The 27,560-nt window shown below is 42.8% G+C and overlaps 1 protein-coding gene across 3 annotated transcripts; it reads right to left on the bottom strand.

Moving 5' to 3' along the window:
- Positions 1-3,188: 3,188 nt before the first annotated feature.
- LOC115145841 (SLAM family member 5-like) lies at positions 3,189-26,353 on the bottom strand. Of its 3 annotated transcripts, none has more exons than XM_065004061.1 (6): positions 26,043-26,348; positions 10,692-11,006; positions 10,297-10,578; positions 10,067-10,204; positions 7,805-7,875; positions 3,189-6,809 (listed from the first exon to the last, which is right to left on the bottom strand). In XM_065004061.1, exons 1-6 carry the CDS (start codon positions 26,110-26,112, stop codon positions 6,690-6,692), a joined length of 996 nt encoding a protein of 331 aa, XP_064860133.1. In that variant the 5' UTR covers positions 26,113-26,348; the 3' UTR covers positions 3,189-6,689. The 3 variants fall into 3 exon arrangements, with proteins under 3 accessions (XP_064860133.1, XP_029543252.1, XP_029543253.1); XM_029687392.2 differs by having other exon boundaries at positions 10,088-10,204; positions 26,043-26,337; XM_029687393.2 differs by having other exon boundaries at positions 6,722-6,809; positions 10,084-10,204; positions 26,043-26,353.
- Between the last annotated feature and the right edge of the window lie 1,207 nt (positions 26,354-27,560).

Genomic DNA, 27,560 nt, shown 5'->3' with positions numbered 1-27,560 from the left:
ATCTAGCTGTAAATTGCAAACAATTTGTTTCTTTGTCAGACGGGATGATAATTATAGGCTACTAAGTAATTAATTTTGGCTCTGTCGTGGAAGAGATTGCAGATTCTTCAAAACAACTTATTTTATTGTAAGATTTGTAAATCTGGAGCGGTTAACAATCACTCAAAAGGTGCAGAGTTAAAAGCCCAACGAAATTGAGTTGGGTCTCAGCTTTTCTAGAAAGTACAACTCCCTTTTAGGTGGTGTGACAACCAGAGAGAAAATTAGCCGTTGAGAAAGCATTGCGATTGGCCTGTGGTGAGGTCTTGCTGAGAAATGTCACCCCAAATCCCAGTGCTCATTGTCACAACACTGTTTCTCAAAGGAATCTAAACCGTTTGTCTTGCTCGTCTCTCACAGCTTAGTTCAGTGTACTGCTAAATAACAGGATATTGAGTCAGTAAATTAGACAAAGGGAAAGTGGGGAAGTAAAAACCTGTTTTCACTTTGTCATTATGGGGTATTGTGTGAGAATTATTTATTTTAAAAAATCCATTTTAGAATAATGCTGTAACGTAACAAAATGTGGAAAAAGTAATGGGGTCTATATACTTTCCAAATGCACTGTAGGACCAGGCATATGAAAATCATGAAGAGATTCAGTACTTACATTCACTCCTCTGAGTAAGGGTTGTACGTTCTCCCTCGGTGTGTGGCAGGGTCTCCCCCTTTTGGCCAGAATCCATTCCAGTCTGAGCCAGGCTAATGTCACAATCTGCACGGTACACTTGTGATTTCTTCCCAGAAGAGATTCACAGCAGGGTTGGGCTCAATTCAGAATGCTCTTGAATACAGGGTGGGAGTCATGTTTTGGCTGTTAAATGTACTAAAATGGGAATACAATAGAAGTTTCAACTTTCAAATGGTACCTCAAAGATGTTTGAAGGGCCACACACCTATCAGACAACGCTGATTTGAACGGGAATATCAGTTTAAAAAAATAATAATACTGTCAATCTTCAATAGCAAACAGGGTTGGGCTCAATTCAGAATTGAATTGAGAATGCCTCAAATTCCAAATAAATTCTTGAATTTGAATTGAATTCGAATCGAAGTAGTAAACAGGATAAGGAATTTATTGGAAATATAATTTAATTCAGTTAAATTAAAATGCCTCTACTATTCTATATTATTATCATATATTTTTTTTAAACTTTTATTTAACTAGGCAAGTCAGTTAATAAGAACAAATTCTAATTTGCAATGACGGCCTACCAAAAGGCAAAAGGCCTCCTGTGGGGACTGAGGCAGGGATTAAAAATAGAAATATAGGGCAAAACACACATCACAATACGAAAGACACCACAACACTACATCAAGAGAGACCTAAGATGACAACATAGTATGGCAGCAACACATGACAATACAACATGGTTCAAAAATTATTGGGCACAGACAACAGCACAAAGGCAAGAAGGTAGAGACAATAGTCGATTACGCCACAAGTAGCCACAACTGTCAGTAAGAGTGTCCATGATTGAGTCTTTGAATGAAGAGATGGAGATAAAACTGTCCAGTTTGAGTGTTTGTTTGTAGCTCGTTCCAGTCGCTAGCTTCAGCGAACTGAAAAGAGAAGCGATCCAGGGATGTGTGTGCTTTGTGGACCTTTAACAGAATGTGACTGGCAGAACGGGTGTTGTATTATTATTAGGTGTAGTAGTTTGTACATATTAGGTGCAGTAGTCTATACAAATATACTTCTACATAAAACATCAAACATGCCGTTATATACAGTACAAGCATATAAAATATTGTTGAAACAATAGATTTTCATGACAAACTCTTAAAATGACAAACCTGCATGCAAATATTCAAAGTTATTATATTTAATTCATCACTGATATTTCATTCAATATTGGAAAAATGCTCCCTGAAAAAGTTACCTGAATACATTAGTTTAACCCACAAGTTGACCCTGGCCTGAGGTCTTCAAAAAGAAGCCAAACAAATTTGGTGGAAGTATAATTAATTGGCTATTCTAAGCACTAAGGTTAAAAGGGTATGTGACATTTTTTCCAGAGAAAAGTGATATATTCTTTGGTATCTGGAAGAGTGACCTGTCCGATTCATTGAAACTCTTCGGTTTAATAACTTAATTGAATTTATTTGAATTGCTCCAGAGAGGAAGAGACAAAACAAGAGGTTTAACCACCCACAAAATCTGTCCACGAAAATAAGCCCACGAAGTGAGAACATTTTGTGTTGAGGTCAATGAGTTTTGAATTTGGTCAACAAAAAAATGTATTTACTAATTTGCTATGTGCGACTTATTTGATCTAATAGAAGTTTTGTAATGGTTAGGTTATGAATGCACATGGCATTTCGGCAACAACAAAAAAACGACTTTAGATCAGAGTTGTGCTTGTTGTCATAGAGATAGATAGAGGACTCATCTTGGATATATGTTGTTTTAGCGTGGCCAATACCATTGAGGGGTTCAACCATTTTAAGGTAGTCAACTGGGTGGAGATTCTTATGAGATGGGACTAATCAGCTAATGAAGAAGAAGACTGGCTAATTTAAAATGGAAATAGCTTCAATGAGGCTACCCATGCTGTTACAGATTCTATAATGGCACAGATACAAAGAAGAGTCCTCTGTCTATCTCTATGTTGGGTTTTATTGGGAATTGCAGAAAAGGGCTGTCCCAGGATGCCTGACCCTAACTGGACTCAGGGGCGGTCCTCTGATTTAGTTCAACTCAAAAGGGAATTGAAGTTTCCTTCATTAAACAGTCCAAAATTACATCACACAATTTTACAAACAGTATCATACTCACTCATTCATCTTATACAACAATTAGATGTAAACCTAATATCTGAGGCTATTATATAAACAGTGTTATGGCAATGTGGCCACACCGTCTCCCATGAGCTTCCCCAAGTTGTGACAAACGGACCAGATCGTAGCTGGATTCTTCACTGATCTTTTATACCTTGTCCAGAACATGACATTTGTTCGGGCTTCTGTGAGGTGGAAGAAATTCCTTTGTTCTCTATGAAAATTCACTCTGTCTCTTATACTGTGTGGCCATGAGGCAGGGTCTTCTCGGGAATTTACGACCTCTCTCTGACCACAGCAGCCTAGTTGAAGGAGGCAGGGGAATCAGGGAGAGGGGGATGGGCTCGCTGTACCGAAAGAGGGCAACGTCATGACACAACTGTTTTAATTGTTACTCACAATAACGTTACAATAAATGGCACAAATGGCACAAACATACGGGATCACAGTCCAAAGCATAGAAAGGTTAGATTACATTTTGGTTGCACATGATTTAAGCTACACTTACAAAATTTACAGTACGCTGTCTCAGAACAAAACTTTGTGCAATATGTACAGTATACTGAAATATAAAAACGTTCAACCACTAGATGGGGGGAAAGGATTGGAGGAAAAGGCCAACGTTTTCTCTAAACAATGCTTGAAATTGTATAGGATTTTTAAAATACAAATGAGTAAATCACTGTTACCAGTCATTCTCGTTTACAAATGTACAGCTGCCTGGCATGCAAAGTGACATGACAAAAGGTCACACACACTTAAAGTCTCTAAAATAGAGAATCCACCAAACAACTACAGTGATCCCTCCTATTTGACCCTAGAAGTAGGCTACATTAAAACCACAATCTGAAGTTGTGTTTCTGGAGAAATGTCTCTGGAGAAATGTTTCCCCTCTCAAACTCATAGACAGCTTTGGCTTCAAGGAATGACAGTCTACACAGGTATTCTGAAGCAGTACATACTTTGTTTACAAAGATCTAAATGACAACAAAAACATAAATGGAGAATAGAGTAATCATATTTTGGGTTGTGATAGGGTATGTAAAACATGAACATATTGCAAGCATGGTTATAGATGTATTGATGACTGTTAAACATCTGGAAATATACACAATGTACACAATGTATGACTTAATATATTGAATAAGTCACAAGGTTATTTTAAAATAGTGAAAAGTGAATTATATCTTCATATTCAGTCTCAGTAACTACTGGCATAAAATTGAAATGGCCTACAGTGCAACAACTCACTATGGTATCGACAGATTTTATATTTTTGGGTGACAGTGATCTTTGCAGGCACAGATCCATACAAAGGTTGCACTAATGTAGATGGACCACAAAATGCTCTGATAGAAGGATAGTGTATGGTGTCTGCAGGAGTTACAGCAGGAGTCTGCAGGAGGGAGTGATTGTATTTTGAAGGGATGATGTGCTACATATGTTGTGCTGCTATTTTTATTGACTAGGCCAAAGCTTTTGGTACTGTAGAACATTCCATTCTTGTGGGCCGGTTAAGGAGTATTCGTGTCTCTGAGGGGGTCTTTGGCCTGGTTTACTAACTACCTCTCTCAAAGAATGCAGTGTATAAAGTCACAACATCTGCTGTCTCAGCCACTGCCTGTCACCAAAGGAGTACCCCAAGGCTCGATCCTAGGCCCCACGCTCTTCTCAATTTACATCAACAACATAGCTCAGGCAGGAGGAAGCCCTCTCATCCATGTATATGCAGATGATACAGTCTTTTACTCAGCTGGCCCCTCCCCGGATTTTGTGTTAAACGCTCTACACCAAAGTTTTCTTAGTGTCCAACAAGCTTTCTCTATGGAACGCCGTTTGGGTCTTTACGTGTCAAAAAAGATACACGTCAAATAGTGTTATTTGATACACGTCAAATAAGCTTGTTGACCAATCGGGACCTGAATATGACTGCACGTCACATAATAATTGAGAGCATTCATACATTTTTTACGTAGTTATTACACATTGACTACACTATCACTCGTATTTAATATGTCACAACGATTAATCGATACATATCGCTATGATGCCGGCAAACTTGTCTCGCCCACCTGCCCTTCCCCAAGCTCTGGACAGTGCTGGTCGTAAAAAGGTTAGCTAGCTGATGGATTTGATGCAAACAATGTCCTTCCCCAAAAACACAGCAAAACGACAAGTTGTATTGGGTTAGGGTTAGGGTTAGATACCAAAGAAGTTGAGGTCGAACAAATAACGCCTTATTACCAACGAAGTATTGTAAACACATTGTTCGTGGCCAGTGTGTGCTTGTTTGCAGACTTTTTGTACAGCTTTGACGGTGCCACTGATAGTGGTGGTGGCGCTTAGCTTGCACGTTCAAATTCATCACACACAACATTCTATAATAGAATTGTGTTATTTTACATGTATCTTTTTGACATGTAAAGAACCAAACAGCGTTCCATATTTCTCTGCACTTAACCTTGTTCTGAACACCTCCAAAACAAAGGTCATGTGGTTTGGTAAGAAGAATGCCCTTCTCCCCACAGGTGTGATTACTCCCTCTGAGGGTTTAGAGCTTGAGGTAGTCAACTCATACAAGTACTTGGGAGTATGGCTAGACGGTACACTGTCCTTCTCTCAGCAGATATCAAAGCTGCAGGCTAAGGTTAAATTTAGACTTGGTTTCCTCTATCGAAATCACTCCTCTTTCACCCCAGCTGCCAAACTAACCCTGATTAAGATGACCATCCTACCCATGCTAGATTACGGAGACATAATTTATAGATCGGCAGGTAAGGGTGCTCTCGAGCGGCTAGATGTTCTTTACCACCGGCCATCAGATTTGCCACCAACGCTCCTTATAGGACACATCGCTGTACTCTATACTCCTCTGTAAACTGGTCATCTCTGTATACCTGTCACAAGACCCACTGGTTGATGCTTATTTATAAAACCCTCTTAGGCCTCACTTCCCCCTATCTGAGATACCTACTGCAGCCCTCATCCTCCACATACCACCCATTCTGCCAGTCACATTCTGTTAAAGGTCCCCAAAGCACACACGTCCCCATCACTTTTCAGTTCGCTGCAGCTAGTGACTGAAGCGAGCTGCAAATACACTCAAACTGGGCAGTTTTATCTCTTCATTCAAAGACTCAGTCATGGACACTCTTACTGACAGTTGTGGCTGCTTCGTGTGATGTATTGTTGTCTCTACCTTCTTGCTTATGTGCTGCTGTCTGTGCCCAATAACATTGGTACCATGTTTTGTGCTGCTACCATGTTGTGCTGCTGCCACGTCGTGTTGCTACCATGTTGTTGTCATGTGGTGTCTTTATCTCAAACGCCTGCTCTTTTTATAATATGTACACAGTTGCTATCCTCTGGCAAGCGAAACAATTACCAGCTGTAAAAAGATACAGGGGAGGGACCTACATTTAAACAACAGAACAGTCAGTACTGAAAAGAAGCTTTGGCCCAGCAGTAGCATAGCAAACACACTAGGGAATTGGATTAAAAGACAGGTTCCATTTGTTTTAACCTATAAATTGGGATTTGGGACAAAAGGCACTTGAAAAGAAGGAATATACAGATCCTTCTACTAACTCAATGCGTAGTTATTGAATTGGTCCATACCAGTGGATGTCATCAAGACCCCTGTTTGGCAGAAGGTCTGTGAGAATGACCTACAAAGAAAGCCTGAAAATATAACATCAGCGCAAAAGTTTCAGGGGAATTTTCTTCCATAACAACTGTGCCTCTAAAAGGTTTTCTGGGCGAATAGTTTTATACTTTCAGTTTGTTTCATCATCCTCTTCATGATATGCCGTCCTCTCCAGGATGTGAATTATCATGTCGGTTTCTCAGTGACTTCCCGTTTCCCTCCTTCATGCTGTGTCAACATCCCCGCTGGCAGCCATGCGATGTGATTGTAGTGTATCATAAACTGATGTCAGTTTTGGTTTGTCTCTAAGTAAATCCAGTTCTGGTACACCTGTTCGCTCCTCCTAGGCAGGGAGAGGGAGGGAGGTAGGGGAGGGAAGGACGGAGAGGGACAGGGAAAGGGAGTGGGAGGGAGGGAGTGGGAGGGAGGTACGGGAGGGAGTGGGAGGGATGGAGGGACAGGGAAAGACAGGGAAAGGGAGTGGGAGGGAGGTAGGGGAGGGAAGGATGGAGAGGCACAGGGAAAGGGAGTGGGAGGGAGGGAGTGGGAGGGATGGAGGGACAGGGAAAGACAGGGAAAGGGAGTGGGAGGGAGGTAGGGGAGGGAAGGATGGAGAGGCACAGGGAAAGGGAGTGGGAGGGAGGGAGGGAGAGGGGAGGGAGGGGAGGGAAGGACGGAGAGGGACAGGGAAAGGGAGTGGGAGGGAGGGAGGGAGTGGGAGGGAGGTACGGGAGGGAGTGGGAGGGATGGAGGGACAGGGAAAGACAGGGAAAGGGAGTGGGAGGGAAGTAGGTGTAGGGAGTGGGAGGGAGGGAGGGAGGGAGGGAGGGAGGGAGGGAGGGAGGGAGGGAGGGAGGGAGAAGGACAGGACAGAGAGAGGGGAGATTAAAGGGGTAGGAAAGTAACAAACCGAAAAAATTATCTTATGCTTTATTAGAAACAGGACATGCTCTCTTGTCTATCCTGTTTGTTCTGCAGTAAGTAACTCAACAGTCAACACAACACACCTAGGACCATTCCTAAAGCTAGTGGGAGGAACCACGAGGCCAAGCTTTAAAAGCCCACAGACTTTGCAAATACTGACAAAGACTATGTGAAGATCAGTCATTACTATATTCTATTTGTGCTGTGTGGCTTCTCATTGTGCAACCCAACCATATCATAAGGGCAAAACTGGTTGCAATGACTTCAGGCTGCGTATCACAGTCATGTGGTCTGTACATCTCAACACCACATGAATCCACTGGCGCAGAGCAAAAGCCTCTACAGCTGTCGCCATGAGGGCTGCAAATGCTGCTCTCTTGTCTCTCAGCCTGTAGCATTTTCTTTTTGACTAACCTGATTATCTGCTTGTTTTTTAGGTGTTATCGCTGCATACACTATGTCCACTTGCACTTTTTGAGATGAATCTATGAAGAGAAATAAAGGAAAGTTAATATTGGCCTAAGGTGAGGAGTGACTAACTGACAGAGACATATAGATGCTCACCGCCCAGGACAGGTTCTGTAAAAACTCAGGACTCATTTGGTACTATGGGTACCGGTCTACTATGGGTACCGGTCTATTATGGGTACCGGTCTACTATGGGTACCGGTCTATTATGGGTACCGGTCTACTATGGGTACTGGTCTACTATGGGTACCGGTCTACTATGGGTACCGGTCTATTATGGGTACCGGTCTACTATGGGTACCGGTCTACTATGGGTACCGGTCTATTATGGGTACCGGTCTACTATGGGTACCGGTCTACTATGGGTACCGGTCTACTATGGGTACCGGTCTACTATGAGTACCGGTCTACTATGAGTACCGGTCTACTATGAGTACCGGTCTACTATGAGTACCGGTCTACTATGGGTACCGGTCTACTATGGGTACCGGTCTACTATGGGTACCGGTCTATTATGGGTACCGGTCTACTATGGGTACCGGTCTACTATGGGTACCGGTCTACTATGAGTACCGGTCTTCTATGGGTGCCGGTCTTCTATGGGAACCCGTCTACTATGTGTACCCATCTACTATGGGTACCGGTCTACTATGGGTACCCGTCTACTATGGGTACCGGTCTACTATGGGTACCGGTCTACTATGGGTACCGGTCTACTATGGGTACCGGTCTACTATGGGTACCCGTCTACTATGGGTACCGGTCTATTATGGGTACCCGTCTACTATGGGTACCGGTCTACTATGGGTACCGGTTTACTATGGGTACCGGTCTACTATGGGTACTGGTCTACTATGGGTACTGGTCTACTATGGGTACCGGTCTACTATGGGTACTGGTCTACTATGGGTACCGGTCTACGATGGGTACCCGTCTACTATGGGTACCGGTCTACGATGGGTACCCGTCTACTATGGGTACCGGTCTACGATGGGTACCCGTCTACTATGGGTACCGGTCTACTATGGGTACCGGTCTACTATGGGTACTGGTCTACTATGGGTACCGGTCTACGATGGGTACCCGTCTACTATGGGTACCGGTCTACGATGGGTACCCGTCTACTATGGGTACTGGTCTACTATGGGTACCGGTCTACTATGGGTACCCGTTTACTATGGGTACCGGTCTACGATGGGTACCCGTCTACTATGGGTACCGGTCTACGATGGGTACTGGTCTACTATGGGTACCGGTCTATTATGGGTACCGGTCTACTATGGGTACCGGTCTACTATGGGTACCGGTCTACTATGGGTACCGGTCTTCTATGGGTACCGGTCTTCTATGGGAACCCGTCTACTATGTGTACCCGTCTACTATGGGTACCGGTCTACTATGGGTACTGGTCTACTATGGGTACCGGTCTATTATGGGTACCGGTCTACGATGGGTACCGGTCTACTATGGGTACCGGTCTACTATGGGTACCCGTCTACTATGGGTACCGGTCTACGATGGGTACCCGTCTACTATGGGTACTGGTCTACTATGGGTACCGGTCTACTATGGGTACCCGTCTACTATGGGTACCGGTCTACGATGGGTACTGGTCTACTATGGGTACCGGTCTATTATGGGTACCGGTCTACTATGGGTACTGGTCTACGATGGGTACTGGTCTACTATGGGTACCGGTCTATGATGGGTACCCGTCTACTATGGGACCGGTCTCTGTACCGGTATGGGTACCGGTCTCCGTACCGGTATGGGTACAGGGTACTATGGGTACCGGTCTACTATGGGTACTGGTCTCTGTGCTTGCAGCCTTTTTGGTGTCAGAAAAGCTAAGCTATTCAGGTAATCATTGTCAGAGAGAGAGTGTGTGTGTGTGTGTGTGTGTGTGTGTGTGTGTGTGTGTGTGTGTGTGTGTGTGTGTGTGTGTGTGTGTGTGTGTGTGTGTGTGTGTGTGTGTGTGTGTTAGCGTGTGCGCGCCTTCTGTTTTTTCAATATTTAGAGAAACTGTCTGGAATAATGACACTGTCGGGACAAGCAGAGGAAGTGTGGAAGATGTGCCACTTTATTTGACCTGCATCCTGTGTTCAAGCAAACATTTCCTACCTTTTCCAAAACACTACCCTTGATTTAAAAAAATAATATTAAAAAAATACATGAAAAAAGGCTAAGCACTTTGGGGGGTGACCTCACCTGTAAAAGATAAATACCTGCCTTTTGGTTGTCCATTTCTTCTCTTCCTTAGATAGATTGCAAGTCCAACCAGCCCCAAGGCAACCAAAACGCAGAATACAGCAATAATAAGAATACCCCGACCCCTCTCATCACGGTCTGAAATAAATGACACAAGGAAATTATTTTTACTAAAATAGGTTTTGAATGAGCTCAACGACACTTCACTTTCACTTGGTAATTGCTCTTACCTGTCTCCTTGGGATGATCATCTTTGCTGCAACATTTTGGGACAGGAACTGTCTCATTACTGATAGGGTTAGCAGCCACACAGCTGTAGGTGGAGTTGTAGTTCTTTCCCTCTACCTCCAAACGGAGAGATAGATCGGTGGTGAGATCAGGACTGCTGGTCTGGTTTAGTATGTCCTCTCCCCTGTACAAGGTCAAGGTCACCTCTTTTTCGTTGTCCACAGAACACACCACACGACAGGAGCTGCTGTCACATTCTGTCACCTGAGGTTTGGAAACAACATCTGGAAGAAACATTTGGAATAAATTGGAAATGGAACCTATATCTAATGTTTTTGTAATATACAGCACACACGCACGCACGCATGCACACACACACACACACACACACACTTACTGTATACAGTGAGCTCAAATTTGTTTTTTTCCCCTCCATCTGTATTCTCCACAGTATAAACCCCAGCATCGTCTACCTTAAGGTCTGACAGAGTGAAGTATCTTGTAACACTGTTCAAGTGGATACGATTTTCAAATCTCTTCTCAAGGGTGATTTTGCCTTCTTTACCAGGGTACACATTTGCAATACTGCCAAGGTCTCCGTAAAGTAAATTGCCAGACTTGATCACCCTCTCTGGAAAAGAGAAAGACTGTCCCACGATGCCTTTCACCCGCTGAGTCTCAGACTGGACTGTTGATTGGGAAGCACAGAGTACTGTGGACAGAGAGAGACTCAATATCAACACAACGACTGCATTCCAGGGGGGCTGTAAAACAGTCGCACACTAAATCTCATAACACCTGGATAAGTGTTTAACATGTCAGTAACTGCATCCATATGATATAGTGATCTGATGCCAGACTGCACTGAAGATGACAATGACATACAATCATTAGTACATTTTGTTTGCTGCAATGTAGTAGCCTGGAATGACACTACTGACTTGAGTATCAGTCCTTCTTAGTTATTTACAGGCCTAATGTGATGGTTGGGGTCAGGAAATAATTGTTAGGACTAGTAGTTTAATATTTTGTCAGAAATTAAGTTCACATGGAAATGGATTCTCTGAGTGAGGGAAGTTCTTCCCCAATTGACTTTGTTTGTTTTTTCTCCAAAATAAAAGTCAAGGATATCACTGAAAAAGCACATGGCTTTACAGAGATATTTCATTACCACCTAACATAATTTTCCACGGCAGCCTCTAAAATAGCCTAGATTGCATTCTTTGAATTTCAGGGTCAGAGGAACATTGCAACATGACAGAGGACTAATGTAGGCGTTAGCCTATGTGTTATTTGTTGAAACAAGGCTTTGTGTTGACAACACAGAAAAAGAGATGAGGGGCATGATGGTTGTCCTACTAGCAGTAGGGAAGAGGGAGGAATTCTGTACATATGGACACTGCAAAAATATTCTGATTATAAGCAGCTGTAGACTGTTGAAAAGTGTCTGCTAAATTACTCAAATGTAATTTTCTTCTAAACAGAAGTAATGTATATCAATAATCAGTGGTGGGAAAAGTACCCAATTGTCATACGTGAGTAAAAGTAAAGATACCTTCATTAAAAATGAAAGTCACCCAGTGAAATACTACTAGAGTAAAAGTCTAAAAGTACTTGGTTTTAAATATACTTAAGTAACAAAAGTAAGTAAGTATAAGTCATTTCAAACCAGACTGTCTTGTTTTTTTTAAATGTACGGATAGCTAGGGGCAAACTCCAACACTCACACATCATTTACAAACTAAACATTTGTGTTTAGTGAGTCCGCCAGATCAGAGGCAGTAGGGATGTCCAGGCATTTTCTCTTAATAAGTGTGTGAATTGGACATTTTTTTTGTCATGCTAAGCATTCAAAATGTAAGGAGTACTTTTGGGTGCCAGGGAAATGTATGGAGTAAAAAGTATATTATTTTCTTTAGGAATGTAGTGGAGTAAAAGTAAAAGTTGTCAAAAAGATAAATAGTAAAGTAAAGTACAGACCCCCCCCCCCCAAAAAATGCCTAATTGACTCTTGTGTAGTCTTAACATTCTGTATACTCCCCTTGTCTTAAGAGTACGCCTTCACTAAACCCCTAAAATAAAGCAGCTTAATTGAATTTTAAACCCTAAATCTATTTTGCATGAAGAAACAACCTGTCATTCATGACAAACTTTGTGAATATCTGAGTTTTCCCTCTTCACAATGTAGAAATAATGCATTTAATCAGTTGACACCACTCGTTTTTATTACAAAACACCTGTCATAGTTGTTTTCCTTACTAAAGTAGAGGTTTGTTATTATTATTATTGCTAAAGGTACTGCATAGGTGTAAACATTTTTTTTTAGCAAGAGATAGCACATGTATAGCCTAAGATAGTAGCAGAAACATGCAGAAAGTAGTTTTGAAAGCATTTTATTGAAGAGAAACAATAACAGTCTTGAACTTTCTTGGCAACAAAATGATATATTCTTACATACTGTACAATGAGGAATTCAAGTACAAAATACTAGTCTACTCCCATATTTTTAAACCATTGCCCCCACCCACAAGGTGTATAAACAACAACAATAAATATGAACAAAATAAGATAAATGCAAAACAAAAACTTGAAGAACATAAATCAATCAATTTACATCACTTTGCAGATGTATTTCTAACAAGTGTAGCACATAGTATTTGTTTTACAGTCCTTTTTTGGGGGGGCAGAATTTGGCATTTCCTCCTCTTGCCTGCCCCAGCTGCAGCCTCAGGCGGATCAGGACAATATTCAGCCCCCTGAACAGCTTTCACAAGCGCTGCAGAGGCTGCAGTGCGGGGGAGGCACTCCCTTCTTTGAATGTCTTGTTCCGCTTATCAGCCATCCAGATAGGGTTGATCTTGTTCCATATCACGAAGGCATTGTATGAGGACACATCAATGATGTTATGGAAGAAGACCAGGGGCTAGCGGGCAGTCATCCTCCTGCAGCTGTAAGTTCAAAATCATATTAATATGTGACCATGTCTCTGCTTGTGAACACAGACTCGTTTCCTCAGTCTGTCACATTGTGTGTTTGGCCTTTTTCTGTCATGTTAGTGGTTTGACCACACTGAGAAGCAGCCCCACACAGTCTTCCCTGCATACAGGAGTCCTGTCTCACATGCAGGCCTATGTGGTAAAATAGGTTTGCACTGAAATTAATACTTTTCACTGCAGCGAACAGAATAGTTGTCAGTAACGCTAAAGGTCTACTCGTGACTCTTATAATTCTTACAATTGTCAGATCAATGTAGACCTGATAGGGGTGCTGACTAACGGCGAATAAACCATAAGCTATAAAAAAAAATAAGTAACAAAGTATTTACTAAAATAAGCAGAAGAAAAAAATAAAAATAAGAAAAAATAAAAATAGTAAATAAATGAAGAGCAACAATAAAATAACAGTAGCGAGGTTATATACAGGGGGTACCAGTACAGAGTCAATGTGCGGGGCACAGGTTTGTCGAGGTAATTGAGGTAATATGTACATGTAAGTAGAGGTAAAGATAATAAACAGAGAGTAGCAGCAGTGTAAAATAGGGGTTGGGGGGGGGGGGGGGGGGTTCAGGAGTCTTATGGCAAGAGGCAAGAAGCTGTTAAGAAGCCTTTTGGACCTAGACTTGACACTTCGGTACTGCTTGCTGTGCGGTAGCACAGATAACAGTCTATGACTAGGGTGACTGAATTTTTAGCACCTTCCTCTGACACTGCCTGGTATAGAGGTCCTGGATGGCAGAAAGCTTGGCCCCAGTGATGTATTGGGCCATATGCACTACCCTCTGTAGTGCCTTGCGTTCGGAGACTGAGCATCTCAACCTGCTCCACTACAGCCCCGTCGATGAGAATGGGGGCATGCTTGGTCCTCCTTTTCCTGTGGTCCACAATCATCTCCTTTGTCTTGCTCACGATGAGGGAGAGGTTGTTATCCTGAGACCACACTGCCTGGTCTCTGACCTCCTCCCTATAGGCTGTCTCATTCTTGTCAGTGATCAGGCCTACCACTGTTGTGTCATTGGCAAACTTAATGATGGTGTCGGAGTCGTGCATGGCCATGCAGTCATGGGTTACAAGGAGTACAGGAGGGGACTGAGCATGCACCCCTGAGGGGCCCCAGTGTTGAGGATCAGTGTGGCGGATGTGTTGTTACCTACTCTTACCACTTGGGGGCAGCCTGTCAGGAAGTCCAGGATCCAGTTGCAGAGGGATGTGTTTAGTCCCAGGGTCTTTAGCTTAGTGATGAGCTTTGAGGGCACTATAGTGTTGATTGAAGTTTTCCACACCTCTAGTTTTATATGAAGAAGTGTATTGCTGGGGGGTTCAACTGTGTGTTTCTATTCTCTTTGACATTTGTCTTAGACATTTGTATAATCAATTTCGTCATTTAGTGAATAGTTTGTCTGGATTTCCTGAATCAGAAATGACCTGAACTAAAATGTTGTCCTGGTTTGTCCTCTATCGAGGTGATTGCGAAGGTGACAACAGATGGTATCTAGATGCACGGAAGGGATCATTTGGCCGAGAACGGTATGAACCTCGCCCCCTCTAACCGGCTGAAGTAAGGGCGATAATGGCGTTCACGATGATCCTTCACCACCTGAAACCTGAGTCCGAGCCAGCAACCTGTACACAGCAGCCAGTTGAGGCTATCAACTGCCTTTTTTCTCATGCCTTTTCTCTCAGGAATGCGACATGAGTCCACGTGGAGTGAGCATGTAGAGAGATCCCGTCCAAACTTCTTTCATGCTTCTGGTGTACTGGTCGGAAAAATGGACATAATGGACCGCAAAGGATGGTGGATGTCGGCTCAGGTGAGAGATTCGTCTGCTGGGAAAATCGGATTATTCCCCAGATATTGAAATTGGGACATTATCAAGGGCCATCCACTTTGAACATATGTGCCATTGGGAAGACGAATTGTAAAGCTATCTGAAGAAGCAAATTAAGACACGCCAGGACGATGAGTGGCGTGAAGGAGGGGGGTCGTCAACCGTGCCTGTAATTGATTTAGATTTGTCAAATTGTTTATTTGGGATATCAGGTTGATTGTGGAGGTCTGTACACTGCGGATGTTATAGTTATTTAGACTAAGAATGCATTGAGATACCAGTCTGTCATTACCACAAATGGGGGCCGAAAGAAGTTAAGGCTAGAATTATAAGATGGATATACTCTATGTCAACATAAATGTACATTCTGCAAGTGTCGGTGTGTGCTAAGTTGAGGTTCTTCGAGTGATTCTAAATTTGGGTTGGATAATTCATTCATTGATTGGGTTCTAATTATGATTTGGAAAGGCGAGAAGGAGTAACAGAGCGATGCCCTAAAATGAGAGGAGAGCCACTAGAATGTATCTTGGGCTAAATCAAATCAAATCAAATCAAATTTTATTTGTCACATACACATGGTTAGCAGATGTTAATGCGAGTGTAGCGAAATGCTTGTGCTTCTAGTTCCGACAATGCAGTGATAACCAACAAGTAATCTAACTAACAATTCCAAAACTACTGTCTTATACACAGTGTAAGGGGATAAGGAATATGTACATAAGGATATATGAATGAGTGATGGTACAGAGCAGCATACAGTAGATGGTATCGAGTACAGTATATACATATGAGATGAGTATGTAGACAAAGTAAACAAAGTGGCATAGTTAAAGTGGCTAGTGACATAAGGATGCAGTCGATGATCTAGAGTACAGTATATACGTATGCATATGAGATGAATAATGTAGGGTAAGTAACATTATACAAGGTAGCATTGTTTAAAGTGGCTAGTGATATATTTACATCATTTCCCATCAATTCCCTTGCCCCAATCTCATTCTTATCAGCGTTGGTGTGAAACTGTTACAACGTGTGTGCTCTCTTCCCTGTGAAAGTCAATATGATTTCTAGGTGGGATGGACCATGCACTGTTTGCATTATACTAACATAACAGGCCCACTGTCTTTTGCTAGGCCAGATATTACTCTACTCCCACCCATTTCAATAGCAGGAGTGATGACAGCCCCTTGGTTTATTAAAGGATAAGAGCTTTGAGGGAGAATTGAAGGTTGTTTTTATTGTTTGACAAGTTTAGAATGCTCTTAAACTACAGGCTTTGGTGTATTGACTCGTTTCAGGGACAGTCACTGCAACCCGATTGTGGTGAGAGCTATGTAAACTATGTAAACAATGGTTAATCATTGAGAGATTTAGTCGCCGCAGAGTCTACAGATCCCTTGTGTGTGTGTTTTAGAATGGAAATCCCAGTTGGAGTTCCTGATCGACATGTGTACTTGGTGTATTGAGTTGGTTGGAACCTCTCCACCGTGCTGATAACAAAGAATCATTCATTTCATATTGACTTCAAGGTGTCCCTGGTGGTCCTTTCCATGACATGGTGTTGCATTTCCACGAAAACGTGATCATCTCACATAGTATGTCTAGGAGATACGAAACAGCAAAATACTAATCCTCGTTTAATTAAGAAGATACATTTTTAAAAGTTCTCTCCTCAAGGGTTTTTACGTGACATGTTCTGGTCTTGATTTAGCCACTGTCTCCTGTAAAAATGTATCCTCCATCCTCCACAACTTGCAGGCTTGTTTTCGAGTTGCTGTGCGTTTTGTTGCCAACCTATTTTGCTACCTGACAACTTTACGGTTTTCACTTTTTAATTACCGTTCATATATTTATTTATTTTTTCCTCAACTTTTTCACTCCGGACGCTTTATCTGGACACGATTCGTCAGGAACTCCAACAGCCGAAGCTAAGTAGTAACATTAACATGATGCCTTCTAATTGTAGTCGCTGTACTCGCCTTACGGCGAGGATAGCTGTGCTACAAGCCCAGCTTCAGACGCAATCGTTAGGCAAGGGTAATTTCAGTGTAGGAAAGGATGAAACAGCGTCTGTGCCACCAGTAAGTACAGATAGTACAGAAACTTTCAACCGGTTTTCCCCATTAAGCAGCGAGTTGGAGTCTGAGTCCGAGTCTTCTCTGGTCTCTACTCCTCCCGTTACGGGGTCTGAGACGCCGAAGCTTCCCACCATTAGCTCTGACAAATTGAAAACTCTAGTCATTGGCGACTCCATTACCCGCAGTATTAGACTTAAAACGAATCATCCAGCGATCATACACTGTTTACCAGGGGGCAGGGCTACCGACGTTAAGGCTAATCTGAAGATGGTGCTGGCTAAAGCTAAAACTGGCGAGTGTAGAGAGTATAGAGATATTGTTATCCACGTCGGCACCAACGATGTTAGGATGAAACAGTCAGAGATCACCAAGCGCAACATAGCTTCTGCGTGCATATCAGCTAGAAAGATCTGTCGGCATCGAGTAATTGTCTCTGGCCCCCTCCCAGTTAGGGGGAGTGATGAGCTCTACAGCAGAGTCTCACAACTCAATCGCTGGTTGAAAACTGTTTTCTGCCCCTCCCAAAAGATAGAATTTGTAGATAATTGGCCCTCTTTCTGGGACTCACCCACAAACAGGACCAAGCCTGACCTGCTGAGGAGTGACGGACTCCATCCTAGCTGGAGGGGTGCTCTCATCTTATCTACCAACATAGACAGGGCTCTAACTCCTCTAGCTCCACAATGAAATAGGGTGCAGGCCAGGCAGCAGGCTGTTAGCCAGCCTGCCAGCATAGTGGAGTCTGCCACTAGCACAGTCAGTGTAGTCAGCTCAGCTATCACCATTGAGACCGTGTCTGTGCCTCGACCTAGGTTGGGCAAAACTAAACATGACTGTGTTCGCCTTAGCAATCTCACTAGGATAAAGACCACCTCCATTCCTGTCATTACTGAAAGAGATCATGATACCTCACATCTCAAAATAGGGCTACTTAATGTTAGATCCCTTACTTCAAAGGCAATTATAGTCAATGAACTAATCACTGATCATAATCTTGATGTGATTGGCCTGACTGAAACATGTCTTAAGCCTGATGAATTTACTGTTTTAAATGAGGCCTCACCTCCTGGCTACACTAGTGACCATATCCCCCGTGCATCCCGCAAAGGCGGAGGTGTTGCTAACATTTACGATAGCAAATTTCAATTTACAAAAAAGAAAATGACGTTTTCGTCTTTTGAGCTTCTAGTCATGAAATCTATGCAGCCTACTCAATCACTTTTTATAGCTACTGTTTACAGGCCTCCTGGGCCATATACAGCATTTCTCACTGAGTTCCCTGAATTCCTATTGGACCTTGTAGTCATAGCAGATAATATTCTAATCTTTGGTGACTTTAATATTCACATGGAAAAGTCCACAGACCCACTCCAAAAGGCTTTCGGAGCCATCATCGACTCAGTGGGTTTTGTCCAACATGTCTCTGGACCCACTCACTGTCACAGTCATACGCTGGACCTAGTTTTGTCCCATGGAATAAATGTTGTGGTTCTTAATGTTTTTCCTCATAATCCTAGACTATCGGACCACCATTTTATTACGTTTGCAATTGCAACAAATAATCAGCTCAGACCCCAACCAAGGACCATCAAAAGTCGTGCTATAAATTCACAGACAACACAAAGATTCCTTGATGCCCTTCCAGACTCCCTCTGCCTACCCAAGGACGCCAGAGGACAAAAATCAGTTAACCACCTAACTAAGGATCTCAATTTAACCTTGCGCAATACCCTAGATGCAGTTGCACCCCTAAAAACTAAAAACATTTCTCATAAGAAACTAGCTCCCTGGTACACAGAAAATACCCGAGCTCTGAAGCAAGCTTCCAGAAAATTGGAACGGAAATGGCGCCACACCAAACTGGAAGTATTCCGACTAGCTTGGAAAGACGGTACCGTGCAGTACCGAAGAGCCCTTACTGCTGCTCGATCATCCTATTTTTCTAACTTAATTGAGGAAAATAAGAACAATCTGAAATTCCTTTTTGATACTGTCGCAAAGCTAACTAAAAAGCAGCATTCCCCAAGAGAGGATGACTTTCATTTTAGCAGTGATAAATTCATGAACTTCTTTGAGGAAAAGATTATGATTATTAGAAAGCAAATTACGGACTCCTCTTTAAACCTGCGTATTCCTCCAAACCTCAGTTGTCCTGAGTCTGCACAACTCTGCCAGGACCTAGGATCAAGAGAGACGCTCAAGTGTTTTAGTACTATATCTCTTGACACAATGATGAAAATAATCATGGCCTCTAAACCTTCAAGCTGCATACTGGACCCTATTCCAACTAAACTACTGAAAGAGCTGCTTCCTGTGCTTGGCCCTCCTATGTTGAACATAATAAACGGCTCTCTATCCACTGAATGTGTACCAAACTCACTAAAAGTGGCAGTAATAAAGCCTCTCTTGAAAAAGCCAAACCTTGACCCAGAAAATATAAAAAACTATCGGTCTATATCGAATCTTCCATTCCTCTCAAAATTTTTAGAGAAGGCTGTTGCACAGCAACTCACTGCCTTCCTGAAGACAAACAATGTATACGAAATGCTTCAGTCTGGTTTTAGACCCCATCATAGCACTGAGACGGCACTTGTGAAGGTGGTAAATGACATTTTAATTACCATTTCGAGGACAGCTTTTTTCCATCTACGTAATATTGCAAAAGTCAGAAACTTTCTGTCCAAAACTGATGCAGAAAAAATCATCCATGCTTTTGTCACTTCTAGGATAGACTACTGCAATGCTCTACTTTCCGGCTACCCGGATAAAGCACTAAATAAACTTCAGTTAGTGCTAAATATGGCTGCTAGAATCCTGACTAGAACCAAAAAAATTGATCATATTACTCCAGTGCTAGCCTCTCTACACTGGCTTCCTGTCAAAGCAAGGGCTGATTTCAAGGTTTTACTGCTAACCTACAAAGCATTACATGGGCTTGCTCCTACCTATCTCTCTGATTTGGTCCTGCCGTACATACCTACACGTACGCTACGGTCACAAGACGCAGGCCTCCTAATTGTCCCTAGAATTTCTAAGCAAACAGCTGGAGGCAGGGCTTTCTCCTATAGAGCTCCATGTTTATGGAACGGTCTGCCTACCCATGTCAGAGACGCAAACTCGGTCTCAACCTTTAAGTCTTTACTGAAGACTCATCTCTTCAGTGGGTCATACGATTGAGTGTAGTCTGGCCCAGGAGTGGGAAGGTGAACGGAAAGGCTCTGGAGCAACGAACCGCCCTTGCTGTCTTTGCCTGGCCGGTTCCCCTCTTTCCACTGGGATTCTCTGCCTCTAACCCTATTACAGGGGCTGAGTCACTGGCTTACTGGGGCTCTCTCATGCCGTCCCTGGAGGGGGTGCGTCACCTGAGTGGGTTGATTCACTGTTGTGGTCATCTTGTCTGGGTTGGTGCCCCCCCCTTGGGTTGTGCCGGAGATCTTTGTGGGCTATACTCAGCCTTGTCTCAGGATGGTAAGTTGGTGGTTGAAGATATCCCTCTAGTGGTGTGGGGGCTGTGCTTTGGCAAAGTGGGTGGGGTTATATCCTTCCTGTTTGGCCCTGTCCGGGGGTGTCCTCGGATAGGGCCACAGTGTCTCCTGACCCCTCCTGTCTCAGCCTCCAGTATTTATGCTGCAGTAGTTTGTGTCGGGGGGCTAGGGTCAGTTTGTTATATCTGGAGTACTTCTCCTGTCCTATTCGGTGTCCTGTGTGAATCTAAGTGTGCGTTCTCTAATTCTCTCCTTCTTTCTTTCTCTCTCTCGGAGGACCTGAGCCCTAGGACCATGCCCCAGGACTACCTGACATGATGACTCCTTGCTGTCCCCAGTCCACCTGGCCATGCTGCTGCTCCAGTTTCAACTGACCTGAGCCCTAGGACCATGCCCCAGGACTACCTGACATGATGACTCCTTGCTGTCCCCAGTCCACCTGGCCATGCTGCTGCTCCAGTTTCAACTGTTCTGCCTTACTATTATTCGACCATGCTGGTCATTTATGAACATTTGAACATCTTGGCCATGTTCTGTTATAATCTCCACCCGGCACAGCCAGAAGAGGACTGGCCACCCCACATATGCTCTCTCTAATTCTCTCTTTTTTTCTCTCTCTCGGAGGACCTGAGCCCTAGGACCGTGCCCCAGGACTACCTGACATGATGACTCCTTGCTGTCCCCAGTCCACCTGACTGTGCTGCTGCTCCAGTTTCAACTGTTCTGCCTTATTATTATTCGACCATGCTGGTCATTTATGAACATTTGAACATCTTGGCCATGTTCTGTTATAATCTCCACCCGGCACAGCCAGAAGAGGACTGGCCACCCCACATAGCCTGGTTCCTCTCTAGGTTTCTTCCTAGGTTTTGGCCTTTCTAGGGAGTTTTTCCTAGCCACCGTGCTTCTACACCTGCATTGCTTGCTGTTTGGGGTTTTAGGCTGGGTTTCTGTACAGCACTTTGAGATATCAGCTGATGTACGAAGGGCTATATAAATAAATTTGACTTGACTTGACTTGACTTATTTTTCTGGCAGATGAACACGCCCCTTTTAAACAATTCAGAGTGAAAGATAGATCCAACCCTTGGTTTTCTTCTGAGCTATCTGAGCTCAATCAGGTGAAAAATCCGGCCTGGTCCAAGGCAAGGAAACGGACCCTGTTAATTTTCAAGACCATTGAGAAACATATCTACTATATCATCTAAGGAAGCTAAATCAAGCTACTTTTTAAGCTTTATCTCTGACTCGGCTGGTGATCCTTAAAAGGTTGGGAGAACAGTAAATGCACTCAAGCGTACAAATGCCTCTTCTTCCTTGTCTAATCAAGTTATGTCTGACTGTGGCATCATAACTGAGAAGGGGAAAAGTGATGCTTTTAATCATAATTTTATCTAGGCAGGCTTTTTATTTGAGAGAAACTGTGGTTTAATTAACCCTGGTAAGTCAATGAACTGCTTTTCCCTATGCCAGCCTCTAGATGACTCGATGATTAACACGTCATCTTCTAGTGAATCTTTGTTTTCATATCAGCAAATTTACTATCTGTGATGTGCTAGATGCCTTGCTTCAGACGTAAAAATGACCACTGGGGCTGATATGTTTGATCTATTTTTGCTCCAGGTCTCTGCCCCCTGATTGCTGAATAATTAACCCATATTTTTAACTGGATGATTATATCTGGTACTATCCCCAGGGTTTGGAAGGCGGCCCATGTACTCCCTCTTCACCAAAGTGGTGACCCTTGTGACCTAAATAATTATCGGCCTACTTCTAAACTTTCTTGCCTAGCTAAAATATTAGAATCCTTGATTAAAGATCTTTCTTATCTTTGAAATGTTTTCTAAATGTACATCAGTCGGGTTTTAGACCAGGTCAAAGCACTGCTTTTTTTTCTGCTGCATCCCTAGTTATAAATGATCTGGTTAATTATGTGGATAAAAGGGCAACATTGAGCCGCCTTCTTCGTTGACCTGTCAAAGGATTTTGATACTGTTGATCACTCACTACTAATTCAAAGGCTGTCCTCAAGTTACCTCAACCAGGCTGCATGTAGCTGTTTTAAAAATGACTTAACAGATTAAACTCAACGTGTATCTACTAACAGTGTTAAATCAAGTTTCCTGGATATTACGAAAGGTGTCCTGCAGGGGTCGATTTTGGGTCCTGTACTTTTTGTTGTTGACATGAACAAAATCGCCTTGTCTGTAAAAGAAATGTACCTGCACTTGTATGCTGATGATACTGTTGTGTATGCTATTGCCCCACGGTTGAACAGGCTCCATCTGAACTACAGTCTGCCTTCATTGTATTACAGAAAAACGTTATTGACCTGAAATTAGTATTGAATGCAGGTTAAACTAAGTACAGTGCCTTTGGAAAGTATTCAGACCCCTTGACTATTTCCACATTTTGTTGTGTTACACCCGTATTCTAAAATGGATTAAATACAACTATTTCCTAAACAATCTACACACAATACCACATAATGACAAAGTGGAAACAGGTCTGTGGTAATGTTTGCACATTTATTAAATGTAATAAACAGAAATATCTTATTTACATAAGTATTCAGACCCTATGCTATGAGACTCGAAATTGAGCTCAGGTCCATCTGTTTCCATTGATCATCCTTGAGATGTTTCTACAACTTGGAGTCCACCTGTGGTAAATTCAGTTGATTGGACATGATTTGGAAAGGCACACACCTGTCTATCTAAGGTCCCACAGTTGATTGTGCATGTCAAAGCAATAACCAAACCATGAGGTTGAAGGAATTGTCTGTAGAGCTCCGAGACAGGATTATGTCGAGGCACAGATCTGGGGAAGGGTACCAAAACTTTTCTGCAGAATTAAGGTTCCCAAGAACACAGTGGCTTCCATCATTCTTAAACAGAAGAAGTGTGGTACCACCAAGACTCTTCCTAGAGCTGGCCGCATGGCCAAACTGAGCAATCGGGGGAGAAGGGAATCAGCTAGGTGACCAAGAAACCAATGGTTACTCAGAGAGCTCTAGAGTTCCTCGGTGGAGATGAGACAACTTTCCAAAAGAACAGCCATCTCTGCAGCACACCACCAATTAGGCCTTTATGGTAGAGTGGCCAGACAGAAGCCACTCCTCAGTAAATGGTACATGACAGCCTGCTTGGAGTTTGCCAAAAGGCACCTAAAGACTCTCAGACCATGAGAAACAAGATTCTCTGGTCTGATGAAACCATGATTGAACTATTTTGGTGGTGGCAGCATCATGCTGTGGGGATGTTTTTCAGCGGCAGGGACTGGGAGACTAGTCAGGATCGAGGGAAATATGAATGGAGCAAAGTACAGAGAGATCCTTGATGAAAACCTGCTCCAGAGGGCTCAGGACCTCAGACTGGGGTGAAGGTTCACCTTCCAACAGGACAGCGACTGTAAGTGCACAGCAAAGACAAAGCAGGAGTGGCTTCGGGACAAGTCTCTGAATGTCCTTGAGTGGCCCAGCCAGAGCCCAGACTTGAACCCGATCGAACATCTCTGGAGAGGCCTGAAAATAGCTGTGCAGGAGTGCTCACCATCCAACCTGACAGAGCTTGAGAGGATCTGCAGAGAAGAGAGGGAGAAACTCCCCAAATACAGGTGAATTCACATTTCAGGAGAAGACCCAGATGCAGACAGTGTCAAAGTAACAAAAGTGAATTACTAGAACAGGGGGCAAAATGACACGTCAAGGGTCTTTTTAAAAAGCGTAGTGATGATTTCGTTAAGAAGCCGAGAATAAAAATGTGCTTTTCCATAGAAAAAGGTCCTGCCTCTCAACAAATAGGAGAAAGCAGATTATTCAGCCGATGTTCCTATCGGTGCTAGACTATGGCGACATCATCTATTTCAACGCAGCTGCTACTTCATTAAAGTCGTTAGATGCAGTTTATCATAGCGCACTGCGCTTTATTATGGCCGACAATTTTAGCACTCAACACTGCATTCTCTACCAGAACGTTGGTTGGCCCTCTGATATCACGTAGGTTGATACATTGCTATGTTTTCGTTTATAAAAGCTCTTTTACAAAAAGTCCCACTGTACCTAACATCATTACTAAACTTCAGACATACGAGTTACCACACCTGGTCTCAGGGATGGTTAACCCAGGAAATTCCTTTGGTCTCTACTGAGTTAGCTAAAACAGCTTTAAGCTTTTTTGCACCTTATTTGTGGAACAATCTTCAAAATGTTCTGAAATGTTATGTTTTGGTGCCTCTAGGGCAATTCAGAAAGCTGATTGAGGAACTTTTTACTGATGAATGTCTTTATTTTTTATGACCGTGTTTTTCTATCTTTCTGCTTGCATTTTTGTATTTTTCCTTTGATGTGTGTATTTTCTGTCATTTCTGTAATTCAGGGTAAAGACAGCCACTGACCACGTAATCACAGGAAACCACCAACGTTTCCTGTTTAGAGAAGAACAATCGAATGTGCCGATCGAATGTAGCTTAAATAAAGTACATCACTGAGTTGGAATGTTCATTTTACCTCATGACTTTTAGATGTTGATATATCCGTGAAAGGATTTCTTCATTTTTGGGGATGAAGCCATGTCCATTGCCCTTCAATGATTCAACATGGTTGAGGGAATTCCCAACATGGTTGAGGGAAGTCCCAACACCATAAAGGTGCGTAATTTATTCTCACATCTATAGTCATTAGGCACTGAGTCTTAACACAGTAAGCCTGTGAGCTCTGTCAGTTGGGGAAAAATGCAAATAGTCATGCAAATTAGTTTCATATGACTTGCTACAGTCTCAATCTCAGATATTATGAAAGGTTGTCAGCCTGTTGTTTCCAAAAGATCATTCATCTGTCATATAAATGAGTCTATGCATCAAAGTATTGGCATACTCTGTAGTTGGTGTTGAGATTGCAAACTTTTATACCCTCCCCCTCTTTCTTCCCATGAAAGAGCTCAGTTATACAACCTACTCTCTGTCGTTGTCTATCCCTTACTGTAAATATTTATCAAACGCTCGGACAGGATACAGGAGGGTACGTCTCTAGAGAGAGAGGAATGTTATTTTGAGTCTTAGCGACAGGCTAAGTTTCAATGTGGCACTGTTTAAATGATTTAGCCTTCACACATTTGACCATATTTAATAAGGGGGTGGGAAGGGGGGGTTGGGAATGCAATTTGGGGAATTCACATTTGGTCTGCGCTCCATGCACTACAGCTGGTAGCCTAGGCTCCCTTATCAGGAGCCACAAACAAACGTACAAAAATACGTTTCTAAGGTTACTAATTCAAACATTGAACATTTAAAACAAGTAAAGTTTAGGCTACTTATCTATTATCTCCCACATACACAGCAAATCAGTAACAAAAGAAACATACCATCAATGATGAAATATAGCAGCATTAACATCAGGCTGGCAAGCCTTCTCCATCCAAACAAATGGTTCATTGTTCTAAAACTCGAGCTGTTCAGTCTTGTCCACTGTGACGTTTTTGTTGTACAGATGTATTCTGTTGCAAACGTTTCTAAAGAGAAGCAAACGAAATGGGGGAGGGACCGGCCTGAATTTGTCCAATAGAACCTGTCGTTTCAGTTGCAACTGTTTGGACTAATGATTACACCCCGATCTCATCACCATCCCTCCGGTACTAGAGAGAGAAGACTGGTTGCCAACCCTATCAGTAATCACAACATTACCATCAACATCACAACACCCTGTGGAGATGGAGGCCTTGGAGAAGACGCATGTGTGAGAAATCATATAATCCATTATTGCCATCAGCTCATTAGACTATAATACTCATCGCTCTTGAGACGGGGAGCGGTTAGGAGATTTGTTGCGTAGTGATGAACCAGAGTACTGTACTGTAGGTTGTTAAAGACTACCTTCTAGTGGAGTAAATGTAGAATTTCATGGTCGACTGTTTACAGTTTGCATCATCTTGTATGGTAGCCTTCTACGTTCTATTATGGTATATACACTGAGTGTACAAAACATTAGGAAAACCTGCTCTTTTCATGACATAGACTGACCAGGTGAATCCAGGTGAAAGCTATAATCCCTTATTGATATCATGGTCACCTGTTAAATCCACTGCAATCAGTGTAGATGAAGGGAAGGAGACGGGTTAAAGAAGGATTTTGAAGCTTTGAGACAATAGAGACATGGATTGTCTATGTGTGCCATTCAGAGGGCGAATGAGTAAGACAAAAGATGTAAGTGCCTTTTAACTGGGTACGGTTGTAGGTGCCACGCGCACCGGTTTGAGTGTGTCAACAACTGCAATGCTGCCAGGTTTTTAACACTCACCAGTTTCCCAGTGTGTATCAAGAATGGTCCACCACCCAAAAGACATACATCCAACTTGACGCAATTGTGGGAAGCGTTAGAGTCGACATGGACCAGCATCCCTGTGGAACACTTCGACACCTTGTGGAGTCCATGCCCCTGCGAATTAATGCTGTTCTGATGGCAGGGCCAACTCAATATTAGGAAGGTGTTTCCTAATGTTTTGTACACTTAGTGCCTTCAGAAAGTATTCATATCCATTGACTTATTCCACATTTTGTTGTGTTACAGCCTAAATTCTCACCCCTCTACACACAATACCCCATAATTACAAAGTGAAATCATGTTTTTTGAAATGTTAGCACATGAATTGAAAGTGAAATACAGAAATATCTTATTTACATATTCACACTCCTGAGTCAATATTTTGGAGAAGCATCTGTGGCAGCGATTACAGCTGTCTCTTTCTGGGCAAGTCTCTAAAGGCTTTGCAGACCTGGATTGTACAATATTTGCACATTATTCTTATTTTTCAAGCTCTGTCAAGTTGGTTGTTGATCATTGCTAGACGGCCTTTTTTCAAGTCGATTTAAGTCAGAACTGTAGC

Source organism: Oncorhynchus nerka, linkage group LG18 (assembly GCF_034236695.1).
Source record: "Oncorhynchus nerka isolate Pitt River linkage group LG18, Oner_Uvic_2.0, whole genome shotgun sequence".
NCBI lineage: Eukaryota > Metazoa > Chordata > Actinopteri > Salmoniformes > Salmonidae > Oncorhynchus > Oncorhynchus nerka.
The sequence above is the reverse complement of the archived record's forward strand: the minus strand, read 5'-3'. Positions and strand labels throughout refer to the sequence as shown.